Source organism: Canis lupus, chromosome 36 (assembly GCF_011100685.1).
Source record: "Canis lupus familiaris isolate Mischka breed German Shepherd chromosome 36, alternate assembly UU_Cfam_GSD_1.0, whole genome shotgun sequence".
Taxonomy (NCBI): domain Eukaryota; kingdom Metazoa; phylum Chordata; class Mammalia; order Carnivora; family Canidae; genus Canis; species Canis lupus.
The window spans coordinates 15281422-15302985 of record NC_049257.1 but is presented as its reverse complement, the minus strand read 5'-3'; the positions used below and the strand labels follow the sequence as shown (position 1 = coordinate 15302985).

Below are 21564 nucleotides of genomic sequence, written 5' to 3'. Positions count from 1 at the left end.
AGACTTCTACATTCTAGGATTCTGCAAGGGAATCAGACTGCAAAACTAGAAAACTCCAGACTTCCCAGGGAAATAAATGCAAGGAGCCCTGAGTGAAAGGAGGTCAAATTTTGTGCAGAGTGGGAGGGGAGAGGAGGGTGATACAGATTTATCCAATTCCACTGAAAAAAAACAATACAGATTTTCTTCCTGTTTTTGTGTTTATGTAATCACAGTACAGCGTGTGTGTCTTCACTAAAGCAAAGGCTCAGTCAGAATGTTTTATTGCTGCACTACTTCATACAGGATAGTCTTGGGTTTGGGACAGAAATTGGGGTGGAAGGGGAAGGTCCCCTAGCCTTTGGGCCCATCAGCTTCACATCTTGTTTTACTTACCATTAAACTCATTGCAGAATGACTTCCATTTGGAGAAAACCAAGAACATAGTTTACTCCTGCCCTGGAGACATACCCCCTTCCAAGTTACTGTGGGAACTGGTGTGCAGGAGATGAGGGTGGGGGGGGGGGGGTGGAGATGCCCTATTTGGGAGTTAAGAACGAGAACCTGTGCCCTGATTAAAGATCATCCTGTGTCATTTTGGACACAATCATGGATGTTTTTTGTTAAATAAAGTAGAAGAGAATGTAATAATTTGGACAGTGTGCGTGAAATAGTTTGGAAGCAATATTTAAATAACTAGCTTGTCATCAGCTCCACTCAAGTGAGGAAATGTAACTTTCCACAGAAATCAGGACTTTTTTCAGGCTAACTTTAGGCTATTTATTTTGACAGGACTGCTTCTTTGGTGGATTTTCCTTAGAATCTGTTAGCCTAAGAGGGTTTCTGCTTCAAATTGTGAGCAGCTTGCAGACACCTTCCCCATCAGATTTAATCACTTCAGAGTTCACTATTACCTGCTCAAGAGCGAAAACATGCTGGTTGAAATAGTACTGGATTTGCTCATTGGCGATGTTTATGCAGAGCTGTTCAAATGAATTTCTCCCAAAGTTCTCAAATCCAAAAATATCCAAAATCCCCACATTCATACCATCATCTGCACTACTGCATGGGAGTAAAGAAAAAAATCTTTTAGTGGAAGAAACATTTATCTCAGGATGATGAAAATATGTGTGTCCACATGTTTACCAATATATGTACCCACTTATGGAAAGCAGCATTCAGCTGCCTCTAAGAGAAGAAATAGTTTGTGTTTTAAGTCATTCATTCCTTCAATCTTTCAACAGTAGTTCCAACTTTTTTTTTTTGTTTTTAAGCAGTAGAACCCTTTAAAATCTCCCTCAGAAGTTCCATAGAGAGAGATATTAGAGAGGAGGTACTCTGTTCGAAAAGACTAGAACTGCTGCCCATTCATTCTTCTACCTTCCCACCCATTAGGCTTAATTGGAAGAATACGATTTAGAATTTGTTGTTGTTCATTTTCCCACAATATAGAGACCACTAATGCTTAGGAAAGAAAAGTCAGTAGCAGCAGCAGCAATAATACTATAAGATATGGTGCTTTAAAACTTTTCATGAGATGTCTCATTCTAAAAACACTATGAGGAGGAATATTAATTACTCTCATTTTACAGATGAGAAAACTATGACTTGGAATATGGGTCTGGTCAAACTGTAGAGCTTAAATGCAAACCCAGTATGCCCAGCTCCTGGACAAGCCTGTTCTCTTAAACACTACATATTATGGCTCAGTCATGTGATTCTTCCATTCTCCTAGATCCCATTCTCCTTTTAAAGGAAAAGACCTCAGAGCTTCACCAAAGGAAACTCAGGAGAGGACCAAACACTTCCTCTTGCAAACTCTAAGAGACACCATGATCGCTGACAGCTCTCCCAAGGCCTCTGCTTCCCAAGGGAACTTGCCATATGTTTTTGTCTGGCTGCAGGAGTGTATTGATGCGATTTACAATCCAACTGAAGAGCCTCCCATACAGGGCTTTGGACATGGCATCTCGGACATCCGCAGCCCTGTCGACAGTATTGGCACGGATGATGGTTTCACCGCGGGTGACCACACAGTGTGAGATAAGGGCCTCTTGGAGTTCTTCGGGGCTGATGCAGAGAACAGAGGCAGCTGCAATAAAGAGTAAGGATGATACAGAGAATACAGTCACCCATTCATCCTTTCATTCATTCAGCCAGCATTGACTCAACATCTACGATGTGCCAAGTTCTATTCAGGCACTTCAGATGCAAAGGTAAACAAGCCAGGTCCCTAACCCCAAGAAGTATCCAGACAGACACAGTATCCCCCAAACACTCTGAAAGCTCTTCACAGGCATTTGATGAGAAAAAGTGAGAGAAGATAGTCTTTGGTCAAATAGCTGGGGATTATATTCAAGAGCCAGGAAGCACACGAGTTTATTAAAAACAGTAAAAGATGCTGCATTTTAACACAACGGGTGTTTATTTAAATCACTTTTTTTTTTTGAACTCAGGATTCTCATTCCTGTGTCACCATTATTAGCTATAAAACTTTAGAAATAAACAGGTGCCTGACTATCCCTTGCAGATGCTGATTTAGTGGATTCAGACAGGGATCCACCTCTTGTATTTTTTTTTTTTCGAAAAATTATAGATGATTTTCAAAAGTAGCCAGTGTTGACACCATGGCCCAAAGCTATCTGTCATGGAATTCTTTTCTGCAGAGCACTTATTTGCAGTTCATGAAAAGAACACTGATGTTCTACAAGACATCCTTTGGGAAATCATAGTTAGTAAAAACACCCAGAGCCGGCAGAGGGACCAGCCACAGCTGCACTATATTTTACAGCATCTTTAGAAACTACCAAAGTCAAAGACACATGCATTTTGATTACACAATGCACAGACATCAAACAATTACCATTTTCCAAAGCTTCAGCATTGGGGACCTCACTTTTGTCAGTTTGATGCTGAGAGGAAATAGCTGCAAACTCAATGTTTCCAATATTCAAAATTCCAGCCAAAATTCTATACACTGAGTGCACCTCCTGAAAAGGACAGCAAGAACCATTTTGGTCATTGCCAATCAAACCAACAAACCAATAGCACTGGTAGTTATCCACCAAAATCCAACATCCTCCTATCCTGGGCACACAAACAAATTTCCAAACCTCCCCTGCAGTTAGGCACTGGAACTAAATTCTCAACAAAGAAGCAAGTAGAATGATATGAGTGACTTCGGAGTCCAGCCTTATAGAAGCAAGCATGCCTCCTCCATGCTTTTTCCCCCATTATTGCCAGCTGAACCTCCCAACAACCCAGTCTCAGCTATGCAGGACTAGGATTCCTAAGACCAATGCTACATGGAACAAAGTTGTACTGCAACATGAACCTCTTACTCTGAAATGCTTCCATAAGAACAATTGATCTTTGTTCTTTAAGCCACTTATCCATTTATTCTAACTAAAACCAGCTTCTAAATTCAGGTATGTTCTTTTTTTCAAAATAAGAAAGCAGAGGTTTCCTTAACCACTTTTGAATATAGCTTTTATGAAATAGTTATCAAGGCATTCACTGATGGTTCACTGAACATTTTGAAGTTCAATAAAGGAATATGTAATTATGAATGAGGTCAGGAAATATTCAGACTCACTAGAAATTATCTGTGATATTGTGATATAATAACACATATTTGGTCTTCATACCAATTTCCAGCACAAGAGCTAAACAACCCCTGGAATTATAAGTGACAGGTGTTAAAGGAGTATCCTCTGTTATTCTTAATACCTTCAACCATAACTGAGTCTGTGCCACTGAGGTAACTCTTAAAGAATATGGCCGGGGGATGCCTGGGTGGCTCAGCGGTTGAGCGTCTGCCTTTGGCCCAGGGAGTGGTCCCGGGATCTGGGATCGAGTCCCACATTGGGTTTCTTGTAGGGAGCCTGCTTCTCCCTCTGCCTCTCTCTCTCTTTCTCTCTCTCTCATGAATAAATAAATAAAATCTTTAAAAAAAAAAAAAAAAAAGAATATGGCCGGTTGCTAGAGAGACCACACATGTGATTAAAGGGTTGGAATTTTTAGCTGAATCCTTCCAGGGAGGGGAGCCTTCTGGAAATTGAGTTAATCACCAACTGACAATAATTTAATCATTTATGCTTATGTAACAGAGCCTCCATTAATATCTCTAATTGGGATGCCTAGGTGGCACAGCGGCTGGGCGGTTGCCTTTGGCTCAGGTCATGATCCTGGGATCTGGGATTGAGTTCTTCAATAGGCTTCCATGAAGAGCCTGCTTCTCCCTTTGCCTATTTCTCTGCCTCTCTGTCTCCCATGAATAAATAAATAAATATTTAAAAATAAATAAATAAAACCTCTAATTGATGAAGTTCAGAATACCTCTGGGTTGTGAGAGGTGGTACCCCCCCACCCTTCCCCATTACCTTGCCCTATGCATCTCTTCCATTTGGTTGTTCCTGGGTTGTATCCTTTATAATAAACCAGTAAGTAAACTGTTTTCCCAAGTTTTGAGTCTTTTTATCCAATGATCAAATTTGGGGTCTTGGGACCCAAGATCTCCCACTTTGTAACTGCTTGGTTAGTAGGTGAACCCTAGGATTTGCAATTTGTGTCTGAAGTGGGGGCAGTCTTGTGGAACTGAGCCCCTAACCTGTGTGATCTGATGTTAATTCTAGGTAAACAGTATCAGAAGTAAACTGAATTATAGGAGAATTGGTTGGTGTGAGGAGAAAAAAAACTCCATGCATTTGATGTCAGAAGTACTGTGAGTAAAAATAGATAACCTAAGTCCTTTTTTATATTGAAAGTTAAATAGATAAGTAGCATTAACACTAAAAAAAAAAAATAAAGTATATTTATTTAAACCTATGCATTTCCTATAGGTGAGACAAATACATAGCCAGGAAACTTCTGCATCTTATGCCTATAGATAGAGAAAGCTACTTCCACAAAAAAATACTCAGGTGAGAAACTTGATTTAGTACTATCCATAGCAGCAAACTAGTAGGAACTGTCATTAGACCATTGGTGAAGCATTGTTCCCAAAGTGAGCCTTCCTGTGAACATTATTCAGTAAAGCTGACAACTGAACAGACTGTAATAGTGACATCTGCTGGATACCTGATAATGCTACAAAGACAAATGAGGATTTTAAACCAGGCTTCTACTATAAATACTGTTCTTCAAACTTCTAAATCAAAGGCAAGAGGTCATGTTTTTGATGTCAAAAATTACTGTTTTAATCATACAACTTAAGACTGGCTAAGGAGAACATCTACCAAATGGGTTTTCTGGGGCTGGTGTGGATTTAACATGACAGCACTTCATTACCTTAATCAATAAAATGTGAGGCTCAAAAATGCAACAAACAAGCAACTTCCCAGAGGGTAAACAGAAACTACAGCAGTGAGCTCTGTATCTGTTCTTTCTATCCCCAGTTCTCTCAAAAAGTTACCTAAACTCTCAATATTCTTAGAAAAGAAATGTATTTCCTCTAATTAAAACACACATTTACACCCTATTATATCAGTATAAGCCATGAAACTTCCCAAAATAGAGCTTCCAGGCATTTCACCACTAGGGAGATTATCCCCAAAGGAAATGGCAGTTCTCCCCTGGTTGTTTCTCTGGCAATATTCTCTTCAGCACAATGCTCAGACATTTCCTCTTTTAAAAAAGAAAACTACCCATGACCTTCAGGGAAAACTTTGGGGTTCAAACACCATAAATGACTGAAGTTCATGATAGGCTGGGATACCCTTCCTTGGTTCAGAAAGGGAACTTGAGAAAGGTGTCCAATGTTGACCTCATTATGGAGGAATTAGACGTAGGGTACTCTTTATGTGACATTTCTAGGCCATTCCACCTCTTTTAGTCCTATCCTTGTATTAATTAGCTTTTCCTTTCTGGGCTAGGAACCTACATCTACCTTTTTTGTTCAAGTCAACACATCACCCATACAATCATGGTAGAGGACAATCAGTAGTGTGTTCACCTGTGGGGTTACACCTCCCTCCCCAGAACTTCTTGATCAAGTCTCTTCTTTTCTCCCTATAGCTAGTCTGAGGATTTTCACCTTCCTCATTTTGCTCATTTCCTCTTGCCTGATTTCCAGCTATGCAGTCTTTTCTGGCATCCCTGATTTTACTACCAAATCCTACTATGATGCTCTTTCTTTTTATTTATTATGTTTCCAACTTTCTCTATGAAAAAACAAAATAAGCTCATTCAGGACAGGAAATACTATCAAGAAAATTAACGACTCCTCCAGCTGGCTTCCCAATTCATTTTCACCATCAGCAGAAGTGGGGAAGAAAGAGGCTTTCTCCATCCCATACAGGATGTATATGGTCTTTGCTTCTTTTTTTTTCTCAGAAAACACTCCTTTCACTGATGCAGGTATTCTCTCAATAAAGTTGAGGATAAGCAGAAAATTGAAAAGGTCCTTGGTTTTCTGTTAGCCTGGAGCTAATTTAAGGAAGTTGCTCCTAGCCTGGTTCATAAGCATCTCATGGTAGTGGTTTTCCGGGCACCTTCCTAGGAATTGACTTGCCCTCTCAGTATATCTTTACCTTGTTTACTTTTTATAAGCCTCTAAGTTTTGGTTTTTGTTTTTAACCAGTTGTGCTCCAAGCACCACATAAGGCCCAATAACGAGCCTTCTCCCTTATGGGCTCTATTCCAACACCTTTCTTCAGTTCCTTTCCAGAGGCTCACAATATTTGTATCCTGAAAGCCAATGATTGGTTGAAAAATACCTGAGAGGGGAGGTATATCAATCATGCATCAATATAGTGTAAAAAGAAGTCAATGTAAGTCCTACTGTCATTAAGGTATTGGAAATCCCTAACTTACATTTTAACATATAACCCTTCAGTCTCTCTTCAGCAATATTCTCCCAAATTCATAATCTAACTTGAAGAAATGGAAAAAATTTTGCCCTAATCTCAAAGCCTTCTCCCTAACCTCTTCATCAAGGGATATGCAGTAAATATCCAATGTTGACCATCATGCAGATAATCTGCCAAAAATGTTTTCACATAGTATTAAATATAAATATGTTATGGTAATTCTTATCCCAGTAAGACAAGCATAATATTAAACAAAAATGGTATGGTTTGACTCAAAAAATAGGACTCCAAAGGCATGGATCTTCATAAAAGGGTTTTAGGTACAACATCACCCCACCCCCATCCCTGCCCAATCCTCTGCAAGGAATCATCATTGTTAGTGGAAGTCTCCTTCTACCAGGGAGGTTTCTTTAGAATAAAGTCAGGGTCAAGTGTTCTTTCAGATACTTTTGGCAGGTGTCCCAGAATTAAAATTCATGCTCCTGACTCCACACTAAGGTTCCCTACTCATAAAATTTTGCTATAAGAGTTTGGGTCAATCTAAAGATTACTATATGAAGGTTCCTGCAGGAAACTAATGACATTATAAGAAAGGAAGGTGACCATAATTTTCATTAAATTGACCAGTTCATTTATGCCCTGTCTAGAAATGTCCCTCAGATAAACTTAATAGTTCTGATACATCAGTTATTTGGCATCTGCCCCAACTACATTCAACTAAATCTTTCTGAATTTAGTCAAACTACCCTGAATTTATAAAATGAATTGAATGAATTCAGCAAAAATAGGCTATTGAGATACAAAGATATAACCAAAGAATTTAGGGTCAGAGGAATAAAAGCTAGTCTCTTCCTTCCATTTCCAAAGGTGCTGACATAAGTTGGTTTATTTCCAATTTGAACTGTTTACGGGACATGGTGAACATAGATGCATATACCATCTGGTTCATTTGGTTATTCATTTGACAGTCCAGATCAGGCACAAATTAATTATGTTTACTACCTATTACATTTCTTTCTGTTCATATTTATTCATGCAGTCATCCATTTCTACCCTACTTTTTTTCCACAAGGGTTAGAGATGGCATGGCTTATTTCAATGACACATACTTAGCATATTTAATTTGTTTTGTTTTTAATTTATTTTTAAAAAATATTTTATTTATTTTTTCATGAGAGACACACAGAGAGAGGCAGAGACATAGGCAGAGGGAGAAGCAGGCTCCTCACAGGAAGCCCTATGCAGGACTTGATCTCCAGACCGGGATTACACCCTGAGCTGAAGGCAGAAGCTCAACCACTGAGTCACGCAGGCATCCCCTGATTTTGTTATCTTAAAACAGCATCTGTTTATTACTTGCAGTACCTTTCTATTATAGAACAGGGCCATTATATACCTTCTTTTAGAACTAGGATCAATCTCTTTACGGTATTTTATAACCATCCTTATATTCATCAAAAGCAAAATATTATAGTTTTAAAGATTTTATTTGCTTTAGAGAAAGAGAATATGCATGTACACAAGTGAGAAGGGAAGGGAGAGGGAGAGAATCTCAAGCAGACTCCACAATGACCTTAGGGCCTGACATGGGGCTTGATCCCATGACCCTGAGATCATGACCTGAGCCAAAACAAAGAGTCAGATGCTTAACTGAGTCACCCAAGCGCCCCCAAAACAATATATTATTAACCTTATGGCTAATTCTTCTCTATTGTTCTTGTACCCTTTTAAGGTAGCATGCCCCTAAAACACTTTGGCATGACCCAGGTGACTTTAAATCACTCTACTGCCATCTCCACCACGCTTGGACTCTTCTGGTGATGCATCTTGATAATAACCAGCTCCATAAATTAATAACCATAAAGGACCTTTAATAAGGTTGGAACCTGTTTAATTGCTTTCCTCTAAGGAGCCAAGGGATATAGAGTTCTGTTTTTATCTGACCTTTGGGATTTTCCATTGTCTGTCAGTCTAAAGTCAGTGGGAGGCCAACTCCAACTGAGAAAATTAACAGCTGGCTAGAAAAAGAAAGGTATTATTATTATGACTAAAATCAGCCATGCTGGGGAGGGAAGGGCTGGACAAACTCATTAGATTACAGAAGCAATCCTTTACCCAGAGTGGCTGTCCCAGGGTAACTGGAGTGCCTTGTAATCTAATCCCTTAAGATTTAATACTCTCACCTAACTCCTAATCATTCACCACCTTTTGTTGAAAAAGCAAAAGAATTTGTGTATTTTGCCAAATTGATGGCATGAAGCCCAGAAACTATGACATAAATGTATCACAGAATCATATTTGAACCTAGAGTTATAAATATCTTCTGTCACTCCTGGCATATATATAATAGAGACAGCCTGTATCTAGTGAGATAAGAGTAGTACAGTACTTAGAGCTAGAGGTAATAATGTGCATCTGTATACCACGGAGAAGGAAGTGACTGCAAGAAAGTTGAAGGGGCTTAAATTAATTTGTTTTGGTACGCGAGGAGCTACTTGCATAAATAATTTCTGTAGCTGGGTGTAACCTACATATCCCTATATTTCTACTATGCAATTCACTTCGTTATCATAGCTGTAGTGAACTGACTACAATGGTAACAATTTGCAGGCACATGGCATTTACAACAGTATTTCTGCTTTAAAATTCACCTGTACATCTTGTTAAAATTCAAATTCTGGTTCAGCTGAGATGTATGTGAAAGTCTCAAGCCTGTATTTTTCTCTTTTAGAGAGAGGGAGGGCGAGGAGGAGAGGAGGGAGAGAAAATCTTATGCAGGCTCCAACCCAGCGCAGAGCCTGGTGTAGGACTCCATCCCATGACCCTGAGATCCCGACCTGAACCAAAATCAAGAGTCAGACATTTAACTGACTGAACCACCCTGGCGCCACCCCCTTTTATTTTTCTTGAGACCTGCATATCTTTTTCTTTTTTAAAAAATATTTATTTATTTGAGAAAGTATGTGTGGTACAGGAAGGGGCAGAGGGAGAGAGACAATCTCAAGCAAACTTCCCACTAAATGCAAGCCCAATGTGGAGCTTGACCTCATGACCCTACGATATTGAAAAGAGCTAAAACCAAAAGTTGGACACATAACTGACTGAGCCATCCAAGTGCCCTAACTAGCTTCCATGTCCTCTGAGCATGCTTTGAGGCAAGAACTTACATATGATCAGATGACATGTGAAAAGAGAGCATCTTCTTCCGAGTTGTAACATACACATCTTTACTCACACTGACCCAAGAATATTAACCCTGGAGTTTCTTTTTCTTTTGACAATCACTTACCTTGTCAGTGAACCCTATAGTCCTGAAGCAATGCTGAATTGCTTCAAATTGTCTTCTGTAAGACTCCTTGGAAGTTATGTTGTGTATCACCCTTCCAGTTCCATCAGCTATATACCTAAATGGAGTATGACCAAATACAATGAGCACTGACTTGGCAAATAGCCCTCCAAATACCAGGGCATCACTGGGCTCCTTCCTTACAAGGGCATTTCCCTTTCAATCTAATGCTCAAGTGGAATAATGGTGCACACGGCTGAGTAAAATGACTACAGTTAAGTTTCTGAACATTCCAGAAAATGAAAATGCTGAGATGTAGTTCCTGCCATCTCTTCCTGGATACTTCAACTTAAGAGACTATCAGTGCCCAGTTAGGAAAAAAAGTTCCATTTATTTCTAAGTTTTCTCCATGGCTAGTTACACATTCATTAAAAGTCAACAACTAAATAAATAGATCAATCAATCAACTAAAATCCCTGATACTTACCTAGGAGGTTTTTCCTCAGGAAGTCTAAACTCAGAAAGTTTCCTCTGGTGATAAAGACCAGCATAAATATAGTAAAATATGTGAAAATTTTTCTCTCCCCTGAAAAAAGGGGAAAGAAGATATTAATAACATTCTTTCCCCATTTCAAGTAATTTATAGCCTTTCCTTCCTGTGAAAAATATTATCCTATAGCAAATTTGCATTTTCAAATATGCAAATTAAATATGCCACATCCCAATTACAGAATAGTAATAGTGATAGGATTAGTAGAGTAATTGTCACAGTGTCACATGATTGCACACACTTAACTTTCCACAGAAGGAGGTTTTAGAGAATGGAACATTCATACATAACAGCTCAGGTTACACATGTTTACAGATCTTTCTAGTATAGTCCAAGTGACTATGTGTCTGTGCCACATGCTTTCTGTTTGGAGTCTGTGTGACTTAAGAGACAGTGATATCTGGCTTAGAGAGATATCGGGCAATCTCCCTACTTTTAGAGCCCCAGACAGGAAGAGTTAGGAAGCAGAACTGGTCCCAGAGCTGAGGTTTCCACTCTTCCAAATCTGTATTCTTTTAAAGCAATATCCACCATCCCCTAGTATCCTGCTGTCCACCCTTTTATAGGTCACTGTGGCCATGGTCCTTTCAGATATGTGCTCCTCTAAATGTGGTCTATGGCCTGTTGTTAGCCTATGATGAGATAAGGAACTCAAAGTACATGTCTAGACATTTTATAGCAAATGACATTGCCATAATATCCAAGAATATAATAATTTTTTGACAATTCATTATGTTTTATAAGGTATTAGTTTACAACGGATTGCGAATTTTTTTAACTGGTCCTACAGCATAGACAGTTTAAAAAGCCCTGTTCTGGATCCCTTTCCTTCCTCAGAGGAGGATAGTCTCTTCTGTTGTTACCCCGGGATTTGGCAAATCCTCACCCTGGCGGATTCAGCTCTGTGGAATGAAATCTTTCTACTTATTCTTTGTTCCCTTCTGCGACATGGGCCCCACTCTTTTCTTCAGTTTCTCCTGGGTATCTTGGTTTTCCTTTGGCCATTTATCCTGTCAACGCTCTTCTAGTATATTTTTATTCCTGCCCTGTATCCTAGATGCCTCTCCTTGCCATTTCTCACTCATTTGTTCCCTTAACTAATAAATTTACCAAGTGCCAGTCATGGTGGGCACTGCACCAGATGATACAGGGATACAGGTCTAAGAGGATTCATGCCCTATGGAGTTTTTCTTCTAGTGACAGACTGAGAAGAAACAAAGAAACTTGTGATGTGGGCTTTGAAACAAACACAAGGCTGAGATGAAGAATAATGTTGGGAGATGAGGGCTATTTATGTCAAGTCAGGAGAAGGACTCTCTAAGGAAATAACACTTAAGCCAAACACTGAAACATGAGTGGGGGCTGGGAGGAGCTACAGAAAGAAAGGGAAAAAGCATTCCAAAGACAGGGAGCAATATATACACAAGGGCTCACATAGAACAACAACAAAAAATGCTAGTGAGAAGGGCTGGGCAGGTAGGCAGGGCCAGCCCACCTCAAGCCTTGTCAGGCCATAATGAGGACTTTGTTGATTAAGTAATTAGAATTCTTTGCAGCATTTTAAACTGGAACCACGGTGAACTATAAGTGCATGACATGAGTAGGTCCGTATTTAACCAGGTGCATTTTAGCTGCAGGATGAGGACTAGACTCTAAGAAGGATAGATGCAGAAAGATCAATTAGGAGATCCAGGTGAGAAAGCAAGTAACTTGGATAGGTAGCAATGATAGTGATAATGGAGAACAAGAGTAAGCTTAAAGATATATTTGGAGGAACAAGTAAAAGAACATCCTGAGAGAATGAATGAAGGTGGTGAGGGAAAGAGGTCTGGAGTCTACCTCCTAGGTATCTAACCTGAGCATGCAGGGATGAGGGCATAATTTTAAGACAGTAAAGCCCCTTCAGGGCTTTATGAATCAGTATGCCTAGTACAAATATCACTTATTTTTTTTAACTCTGATAAATGTGCAGGCTTCAGCTGGACCCATCTTGGTCTTGCCTTCTTATAGTTTTTTTTTTGCAGATTTCCCTAGTTCTCAATTCTTTTGAACACTGCCTACCAATACCCATTCCTTAGCATAAATTAGATTTAGTTTTCATCCCTGTATCTATCAGGTTTGGCTAGGTTTTGTTGCAATAACAAACATCCCAAAGATCTTAGTGGCTTAACTCAACTTAGTGGTTACTTCTTGCTCAGAATACATGTCCCACTGAGGATCAGCAAAGGGAAGGGGGTGAACTCATCAATGTCACTCATGGGCCCAGGCTGATACAGTAGCCACCATCTTACACTTTGCCAGAGGGTCTTGCCATTGTTCATTTCCCATAACTGGTCATATGACCACATTCACAACCTCAGAGTACCTAAAAGGATAATTCTACATGTGCCTAAAAGGGAGCAGACTGAAAGGGTTAGGTGAACAGGACCTGCACAAGTCCCTATTTTCTCCCCTCATTCAATATTTCCAGTTTATTTTACCTCATTACTGCTATCATATTGAATAAATTTAATAATAATAATGTATGGTATATTAGATACCTATTATGTTTCAGATTCTATATTTGATATAAATCATTTATCTCATTTGATTCTCATAACCACCCTGTACGGGTGACTTTATTATGCCCTTTTTTGCATATAAGGAACATAAGGTATGAGGATATTATATTAAGTGACATATACAATAAGTGACATAGCTCTGATTGGAACCCTCTTCACATTTTCTTTATAAAAGAACAGTTTACATTTGAACACAGAAAACTGTATTTTCCATTCTGTCAGAGGTAGCTCTGTAAACTTTAAAACCACCCTAATTTGGGGAGAAAGAAGCAAGGGACCTCATAAAAATTAACTAAGAAGCCACAGGGAAGCTAAAGTAACTGTCTTTTTTTTTTTTTTCATTTGTTGAATTTGCATGCCAGCCCCTACTTTGTGAGGACACTGCAAATGTATGACAGAGGAGGATGCTTGAGTTCCTACCCCAGAACAAAGTGCTGTGGATTCTCTTTACACAGTAGCTTTTAGATTCATCAACTTCTCTCCACTTCTCTCTTTACTGCTGATAACTTAGTCCAGACCAACATTCTATCTCACAGAGATCTGGCAACAGACAGTCTCCTAATGGTCCCAACACGATCCCTATTGCATCCCCTCCAATCCATTTTCCCCACTGAAGCCAGAGCAATCATCTGAAATGCAACTTGGGTTTTGTGACTCCTCTGCTTGAAAACAGTAAATGGCTTCCTACTACTTTTATTTTTTTTAAGATTTTTTTATTTATTCATTCATGAAGAGACACAGAGAGAGAGAGGCAGAGACACAGGCAGAGGGAGAAGCGGGCTCCATGCAGGGATCACGCCCTGGGCTGAAGACAGCACTAAACTGCTGAGCCACGGGTTAGCATGCCCTGCCTTTAGAATATGGTTCAAAATCCCAGCCTGCATGATCTGCTCTCAGGCTCATCATTGCCTATCTCCCTGGTTGGAAGGAGCACCACCTTGCTGGCTAACTCTTAGTGATCTTTGTGTCTCAGATTAACTATCTCATACACAGGAAGCCCTTCTCCTCCTGGACAAGGCTGTGTGCCCTTCCTTCTATTTTACCTTCATAGCACCTTATATTGTTTCCTGGGATTTATCCTAATGGTTCTACATTTAAGTTTATTTATTTAATGTTTGTGATCCTCCCTCCGTCATCTCCATCCCCCATTTACTCTGAGCTCCATGAGTACTGTGACCTTGTCTATTTTGCTTACTCTCGCAATTCAAGCAGGGAGTACAACACTAGCATACCATAAGGATTCAGGGGATAATTACTGAATAATACATGGTGGACCAAGCTCCTGAGAAAGTCTGGTGTCCTGCAATAAATATAAAAAGCATGGCTAGCCCCCTAATAACACATACCATACAAGGCACTTTTTAAAGTAATTTTATTTTATTTTTTTAAGATTTTATTTATTTATTCATGATAGACACATACACACACACACAGAGAGAGAGAGAGAGAGAGAGAGAGAGAGAGAGAGAGAGAGAGAGAGAGAGAGAGGCAGAGACATAGGCAGAGGGAGAAGCAGGCTCCATGCAGGAGCCCGATGTGGGACTTGATCCCAGGTCTCCAGGATCACGCCCTGGGCCAAAGGCAGGGGCTAAACCACTGAGCCACCCAGGGATCCCCTTAAAGTAATTTTATATAAATGAACTCATTAATCTTCACAGCAAACCCATGAGGTAGGCACTACTAGCATCTCCATTTCACAGATAAGGCACAGAGAGGTTAAGTGACATAACAAAGGAGAGCAAATGTGAGAACCAGCATTTGAATCCAGAGGTCTCCATACTATTGATTACTATGCTAGACTGCTCTACTTAAAATCATTTTTTTCTTTTTTCAATCTAGGGGGAAAAATAAGTATGTGGAATATTATCAGTGTTTTTTTTAATAAACAAATTCAATTTTAAGGTATCTAATGAATTTTTTAAAAGACTTATTTACTTATGGGCGGGGGAGAGGGAGAGGAAAGAGAGATAGAGGGAGTCCCAAGCAGACTCTACACCAAGCACAGAGCTGGACTCGGATCTCCATTTCAAAACCCTGAGATCATGACCTGAGCTGGACGCTCAACCAACTGCATCATCCAGGTGCCCCAGTACCTAATGATTTTTAAAAGTATTCACAATGTTGTTAAATTCTACCTAGTACAGCCAACTCAAAAGAAATGAGTGTGCTAATCCCAGAGTACTCCCACCCCAACCCTTTGTATGTGGCCTGCAAACATCTTTTAGGTAAAAAATTACCACTTATCCTTCAATTAAATAATTCCTTTTTCTTGGGCAGCTTGGGGGTGGGGATGGGGCCAGGGATGCTAAGAACAAGGGTGAAATGGAGCCATTAAGATTACCAAAGCCTCCAAAAAAAAAAAAGAAAAAGAAAAAGAAAAAGATTACCAAAGCCTCTTGGTCTACCTTGCAAAGCAAAAACAGAGTCATAAAATAATGCACCTACACTGCCTGTTTTATAACTCTGGATTTTTCAAGGAGATATTCAGATATTCTTGCCCCCATCACAGCTCCGGTTGGTGTAAACATCATTTCCAGATATTTTCCAAAACGGCTCGAATTGTCATTGATGGCAGTGCATGCATTTCCAAAGGCTTCCACCAGAGAGTTGACTTGCAGAATTTTCTCTCTCAAGGTCTGATTATTGGCCTGTGCCAAACAGACAACAGTCAAAAGGAGCTTCCAGAAATATTACCTTAGCAAAATTGCCAGGGACCCCTCCCTACCCCCAGAATTCACATTATCCTTTCGGGAAGAACTTGGGGAAATTAGCACCAACCACCAGCACTGTCTTCTCAGATGAGCAACTCCCCAGGGGCACAGGCATCAGATGAGGCCAGATTAGGTTATCAATTTTTTTTTAAAAATTGCTTTATTTATTCATGAGAGAGAGAGAGAGAGATGGGCAAAGAAACAGGCAGAGGGAGAAGCAGACTTCCTGTAGGGAGCCTGATGCAAGACTTGATGCAAGGACCATGGGATCATGACCTGAGCCAAAGGCAGACACGCTCAACCACTGAGCCACCCAGGTGTCCCAGGTAATCAATTTTTATATCCAGCCACACTTCACTTATAATCCTTGACAGATAAAATGCCCAAACAGTTTAGAAAGAGTTTTAAATAGATCCCATAACTTTTCTCAGGCATCCATTATAATATTCAATAAACTTTATTTCTAAAAAGTACTCCTTAAATGCTATCCTAGTCTCATAATACACTAGTTCTGAGTATAAGTAACTGCTAGACCACTTTTCAGGTCAGTCCTTCAATGTCCATTTCACCAAGCTAAAAATTTCCATTTTTCCTTCAATGTTTGCTCAAAGATTTCTATTTTCCAATCCTTTAAGTGCCTTAGTGGCTGTCCTTGATCTTGTTCCTAGTGGTTAACCACTTTTATTACTTAATGGCTAAATGTTTCTATTACATTCAAAACATGAAAAATTAATTTCTGATAATCTAGTAAATTCATGCTGGCATTATTTTCCTCACTATGTGAAAGAAGGATGGCATGCTGACATCTTAAGATGCCTAGCTATCGGGAAGTAAACATAATAAAGATGGGAGGTTTTTATGTTACCACTAATGAAAACCAGCATTTCCACCATTTATAAAATATGCAGTGATGCTGCAAGGATTTGAACCATGACACACAAAGCAGGGAGTCCATACCTTTCCCAAGAAAGTCAAATGCTGAACAATCAGGTGGGCACTCTCTGTCTTCCCAGAGCCACTTTCTCCACTGATGACAATGCACTGGTATAGAAAATGGGAGTGAGAGTGGAGCATTCATAGCACAGTAAACAACCTGTATGCTCAGCGATGGCTTTCACAATATATCCACTACTCTACTCCTTAATTTTTCACTGGACGAGGTATCATAGGAATCTTTCCATTTGCATACACTGAGAGCTTCTTCCACTTTTCCACAGCTGCTTGTTTCACTGTACAGATGCACCACAGTCTATTTAACCAGTCTCATGTTGACAGATACTCCTTATGTTATTACAAGGAATACTGCAATGAATAACCCTATATATAGGGCATTATATTTACATGTAGGTTTTCCTGTAGAATAAATTCCTAGAAATGGGTTGTTGAACTAGAAGATAAAGACATTTGTAAATTAGATATAGTACCAAATTGCTTTCTTAAGGACTGGACCAATTGGTAAAAGTGCCTATTCTCCTACAGTCTCACAAATAGGGTATGTTGGATTTTTGCCAATCTGAAACCTAAAACAATGGTCTCTCAGTAGTTTTAATTTGCATTTCTTTTATTATCAGTGAGGTTGAGATCTTTTCATATGTTTAAAATTATTCATAAAAAAATTATTCATATTTTCTTTTTTGTGACCAGCCCATATCCTTGGACAATTTTCTTTTTTTTTTTTTGTAACACTGAACTTTTTATCATTCCTCCCTAGCAGCTCTTTAGGTATCAGGAGGATTAGTGGGTGTGGCAGAATAAAAAACCGTGTATTTGGTCTTTGTCTCTGGTTCCTGCCACAGAGGTCCTAAGACTCTTGGAACTTCCTGAATCATAGGGGCAATAGGACCATCTTTTGTAATTTACAAAAAAAAGTCCCTTTCAACCAAACCTATGCTAACCAGATGGTTCAAGGTAGGACCCAGGATAATTTTCCAATGGATGCTGGTCACCAGAAAGACCAAATACATGATGAGAGTGGAAACTTTCAGCTCCATCATCCCAGCTGCTTGGGAAGACAGAGGGGCTAGAGATTGACTAAGTCATAAAAATTCTTAAACAACAAGATTTAGAGAGCTTCTGGTATGAACACTTTGAGATGCTGGGAGGGGACATGCCCAGAGAAGGTATGGAAGCTTGGCACAACCTCTCTCCCCTATATCTTGCCCTGTGTAATCTCTTCCATTTGGCTGTTCCTGAGTTATATCCTTTATACTATGCCAGCAAATTTAAGTGTTTAAAAAAGTGTTTTCCTGAGTTCTGTGAGTCATTCTAGTAAATGGTCAGACCCACGGGTGGTTGTGGAAACTCTGGAATTTGTGGACTGGCAGAAGTGTGGGTAGCCTGGTGTGCCACCCTTTTTGTGGCTGGCATCTGAAATGGGGGCAGTCTTTGGGACTGAGCCCTAACCATGGGGTTTGTGCTAACTCTGGGAGGTGAGTGTTAGAATTGAATGAAATTGAATTGGTAGACATCCAGTTGCTGTTGCAGAATCAAAGAACTGGTTGGTGTTGGAAAAGACACAACCTTCAGTGTCAGAAAAGAACACAGTAGGGCAACTTCTCAACTTGAGAAATACATGTATCTCTCTCCACTGACTTCCTCTCTATGGAATCCATGGTCATTTCACAAGTTTCTGGGAAAGGTAAGAACTTAGAGAAGCCAAGTTTCTAACCTATAGTCAATCCATGTTTTCTATTTTGTAAGTTGCAGTGTTATAGTTTCAACTATTCCTCAGCAAACCCAAAGCTGGGACTTTATAGGTCTCAGGAAACTTACACATGGTAACTCTCACATAAAATTTTCCCATCAACTTTATTACTTATATCTCAAACAGACTTAAACACACAAAGGAAAATACACATACTGAATGTAAAGGAAGGATCAACGGTTGGATATGTTACCACCTTGAGTTGAAGGTCCAGAAAAGGAAGCTGTATAGGTGAGGTTTGGGTTTAATTAGAATTAAGTTTAAAATCTGTTCAGTCTTTACCAAATCCACCACGATTTCTCAGCAGCTAAATGGTGTGGGGCTCAATCACTGTCAACCTGTATGCAGTATTTCATACAAAAAGGACTGAACCATGAAAATTCTGAAACCTTAATAAGAAGGAATTTCATTTATGTCATTCTACATTCTGTTTTTAGTATAGTCATTGCCATGTAATCAGGTTTGTGTTGGCTCTATGTTCTCATATTCATATTAGAAACATTCTTATTACATTTTATCAGGGAAAATGAGTGCTCTTGATGTGAATTTTTCATGTTACCCAAAAGAATTTTCATGTTCTCCAGCTGCTCTAACTTTATCACTGTTCCTGTTTCACTACCTACTATTTCATGTCCTATTTCCTTGGACCAGCACCAGCAACAAGAATGGAGTTTTCCAGAAAACATAAGAGCTGCAAAGGAAGAAAGAATACATTCCACTATGTAACTTGGCAGGAAAGGAAGGAGAGGTTTTACCTGGTCTTTGCTGAAAGTAACCATACATTGGTAAGCAGCATCTGCTGATGCAAATATGTGGGGGGGATTGGAGGCACGTCTCACCCCATGATAAAGTCTGGAAAACTGAAGAAAAAAATTATTAATTTAAAGAAAATATCTAATGCTCCAGTACCTGTTGCCCATGAAACCAAGGCTTTGTCACTTGTTAGGGGAATTGTAGTATCAGGAAGGGAGTAGAGCCACAGGCTCTGAAGTCTGCAGGCCTAAGTTCAATTTCCAGTTCTTCACTGACTAGTTTCATGAGTTTTTGCAAGGAAGTTAACTTTGCCATGCTAAGTCTCCTCATCTGCCCAACAGCTTTAATAATGGTGCCTGCCTCACAGGATAATGAGAAGTGAGATAAGCTAGTACCTGGTAGGTAGCAAGCACTAAATGAATGTTGGCTATTATTGTCGTATCTTGCTCTAAAAAGTTGCCCCTGAAATATAAGAATTTCTTCTGTGTTGATTATCTGCAGGTTGGGCTAACACCGCTAAAGTAGCATACGTTTGTTCTCACTTTTCCCTTTTCATTTTCCCTTGTGGTTTTTAATTTCCTATTAAGAAGCAACATATTCTAATAGCACTTCTTACCTGTGGAGAATATATGCTTAGATTCTGGAAGGGGTTTAAGGCAATTAAGATGTCTCCAACATAGGTGTAAATGAGCAAGTCCACATAACGCTTTTGCAACTGACGAATAATTGTATCCTAAGAGGAGGATAAATGGTACTGAGAGTAAACATTATTTCCAACCAAGAAAGAATTAAAAAAATAACAAATTTAGTCTTATGAGAATGCTTTCTTATAAAAGATAAAAGTCGTCAATTTGAATCATACTATGACCCGAAGGATCCTAAATGCAGATATTTGCTTTGGAAGAAGAAAAAAAATAGGAATATACTGAAAGAATTAGGCCCACTTAGCACCTGCTAAAGGACACTGAGATATCCAACAAAGGTTTTGTTATTATGAAAAACCTGTCTTACCCGAAACAAAATGTTCTACTTAGAATTTTATTTGATAGGCCATTCCTATTGATAAAGTATAGCAAAAAACAGCAACTTCATTTCTCAAAGCAGTACACTTGAAATTTATGCAGTGGGAATATGGAATTAAACACTTCCATGTTACACTTTAGTGATTCATGCATTGTAGTTACAGGTCTCTAGAGTTATAATCAGCAAAAGCAGTTCCAGTGCAATTAACAGCTCTATTAAACATGCATACTTTAAATGGGGATTATCACAGTTTTCAAATTCAAAATTCAAGCTATATTATCCTTCACTATTTCCCTAAATAAAGCTACTCTTTATGAAGAACACACAACTATCTTGATGTAAAAATTAAACTGCACTTTCTCTAAAACAGAAAATAATTTCTGGTGATTTAATAAATAATTTAGGCTCACAATATAAAGGGCTTTATTGGAAAAAATGCAAATCCTTTCCTCTTCATCATTTAGGACATTTGGGGGACTATAAATGAACACAACATGGAATCATAGTCACAGCAACCAAATGCTCCCTCAGCTTCACCCCAAGGCTATACAAACAATTAAATTTTCAAGTGACCTTAGGAGAGCATGTCTACAAGAAAAAGGTCAGACCATTCACATGAAACAAATGTCATCGCTGAGAATTGCCTACTAAATATTTAGTACCTCATCCAGAACCTCTAAATTCACCAAATCATCCTCAAGGCAGTATTTTTCAGCATTTTCCACGTGATAGGGTCTTCTGGTATGCATTCTTTCATGCCTAGAAATTTATCCAGAGAATATTACAGTTAACACAGTATAAAGTGTAGCAGAATGTAGACAATGAGAATGCTTCATTCATAATCTTACCACATGATATGCTCAGTCAGAGACTTCAGAGATGGGGAGAGGAAGAGCAAGCACAGTCCAGGTCCCCAAGCTGCAGGGCCCTCTCCCTGTTGCTATAGAGCTATCAGGAGTAAGGTGAGCTCCAGACCTCAAGCCTGCCTTCTATTACAGTGAGGGATATTGCCAAATGGGCCCAGCTAATACTTCTATTCGTTCTTAAATGCAAAGCAGCTTTTCCAGAAATAAATATCTCATGTTCTTTCTGTTAATGGTCAGGTATATAGTTCTCACCCAGGTACTATCCTTGAGGTCCTCTCATGCTATCCACCAGTATCAATTCCAACTTTTTGAAAAATATTTA

The 21564-nt window shown here is 39.2% G+C and overlaps 1 protein-coding gene across 15 annotated transcripts in view; it reads right to left on the bottom strand.

Annotated features, from left to right (window-relative positions):
* Positions 1-21564, bottom strand: part of MYO3B (myosin IIIB) — a 430360-nt gene that overhangs the window by 237399 nt on the left and 171397 nt on the right. For all 15 annotated transcript variants that reach the window (XR_005384676.1, XR_005384677.1, XR_005384679.1 and 12 more), the window contains 10 exons: positions 21039-21135; positions 19970-20086; positions 19356-19460; positions 16854-16937; positions 15631-15833; positions 10562-10660; positions 10078-10192; positions 2843-2969; positions 1861-2071; positions 894-1041 (listed from right to left, as the gene is read on the bottom strand). Coding sequence is in view for 11 of the 15 variants with exons in the window: in XM_038584790.1 (XP_038440718.1) it covers positions 894-1041; positions 1861-2071; positions 2843-2969; positions 10078-10192; positions 10562-10660; positions 15631-15833; positions 16854-16937; positions 19356-19460; positions 19970-20086; positions 21039-21135 (1306 nt within the window). In the remaining 4 variants the exon portion in view is untranslated. The remainder of the gene's footprint in view (positions 1-893; positions 1042-1860; positions 2072-2842; positions 2970-10077; positions 10193-10561; positions 10661-15630; positions 15834-16853; positions 16938-19355; positions 19461-19969; positions 20087-21038; positions 21136-21564) is intronic.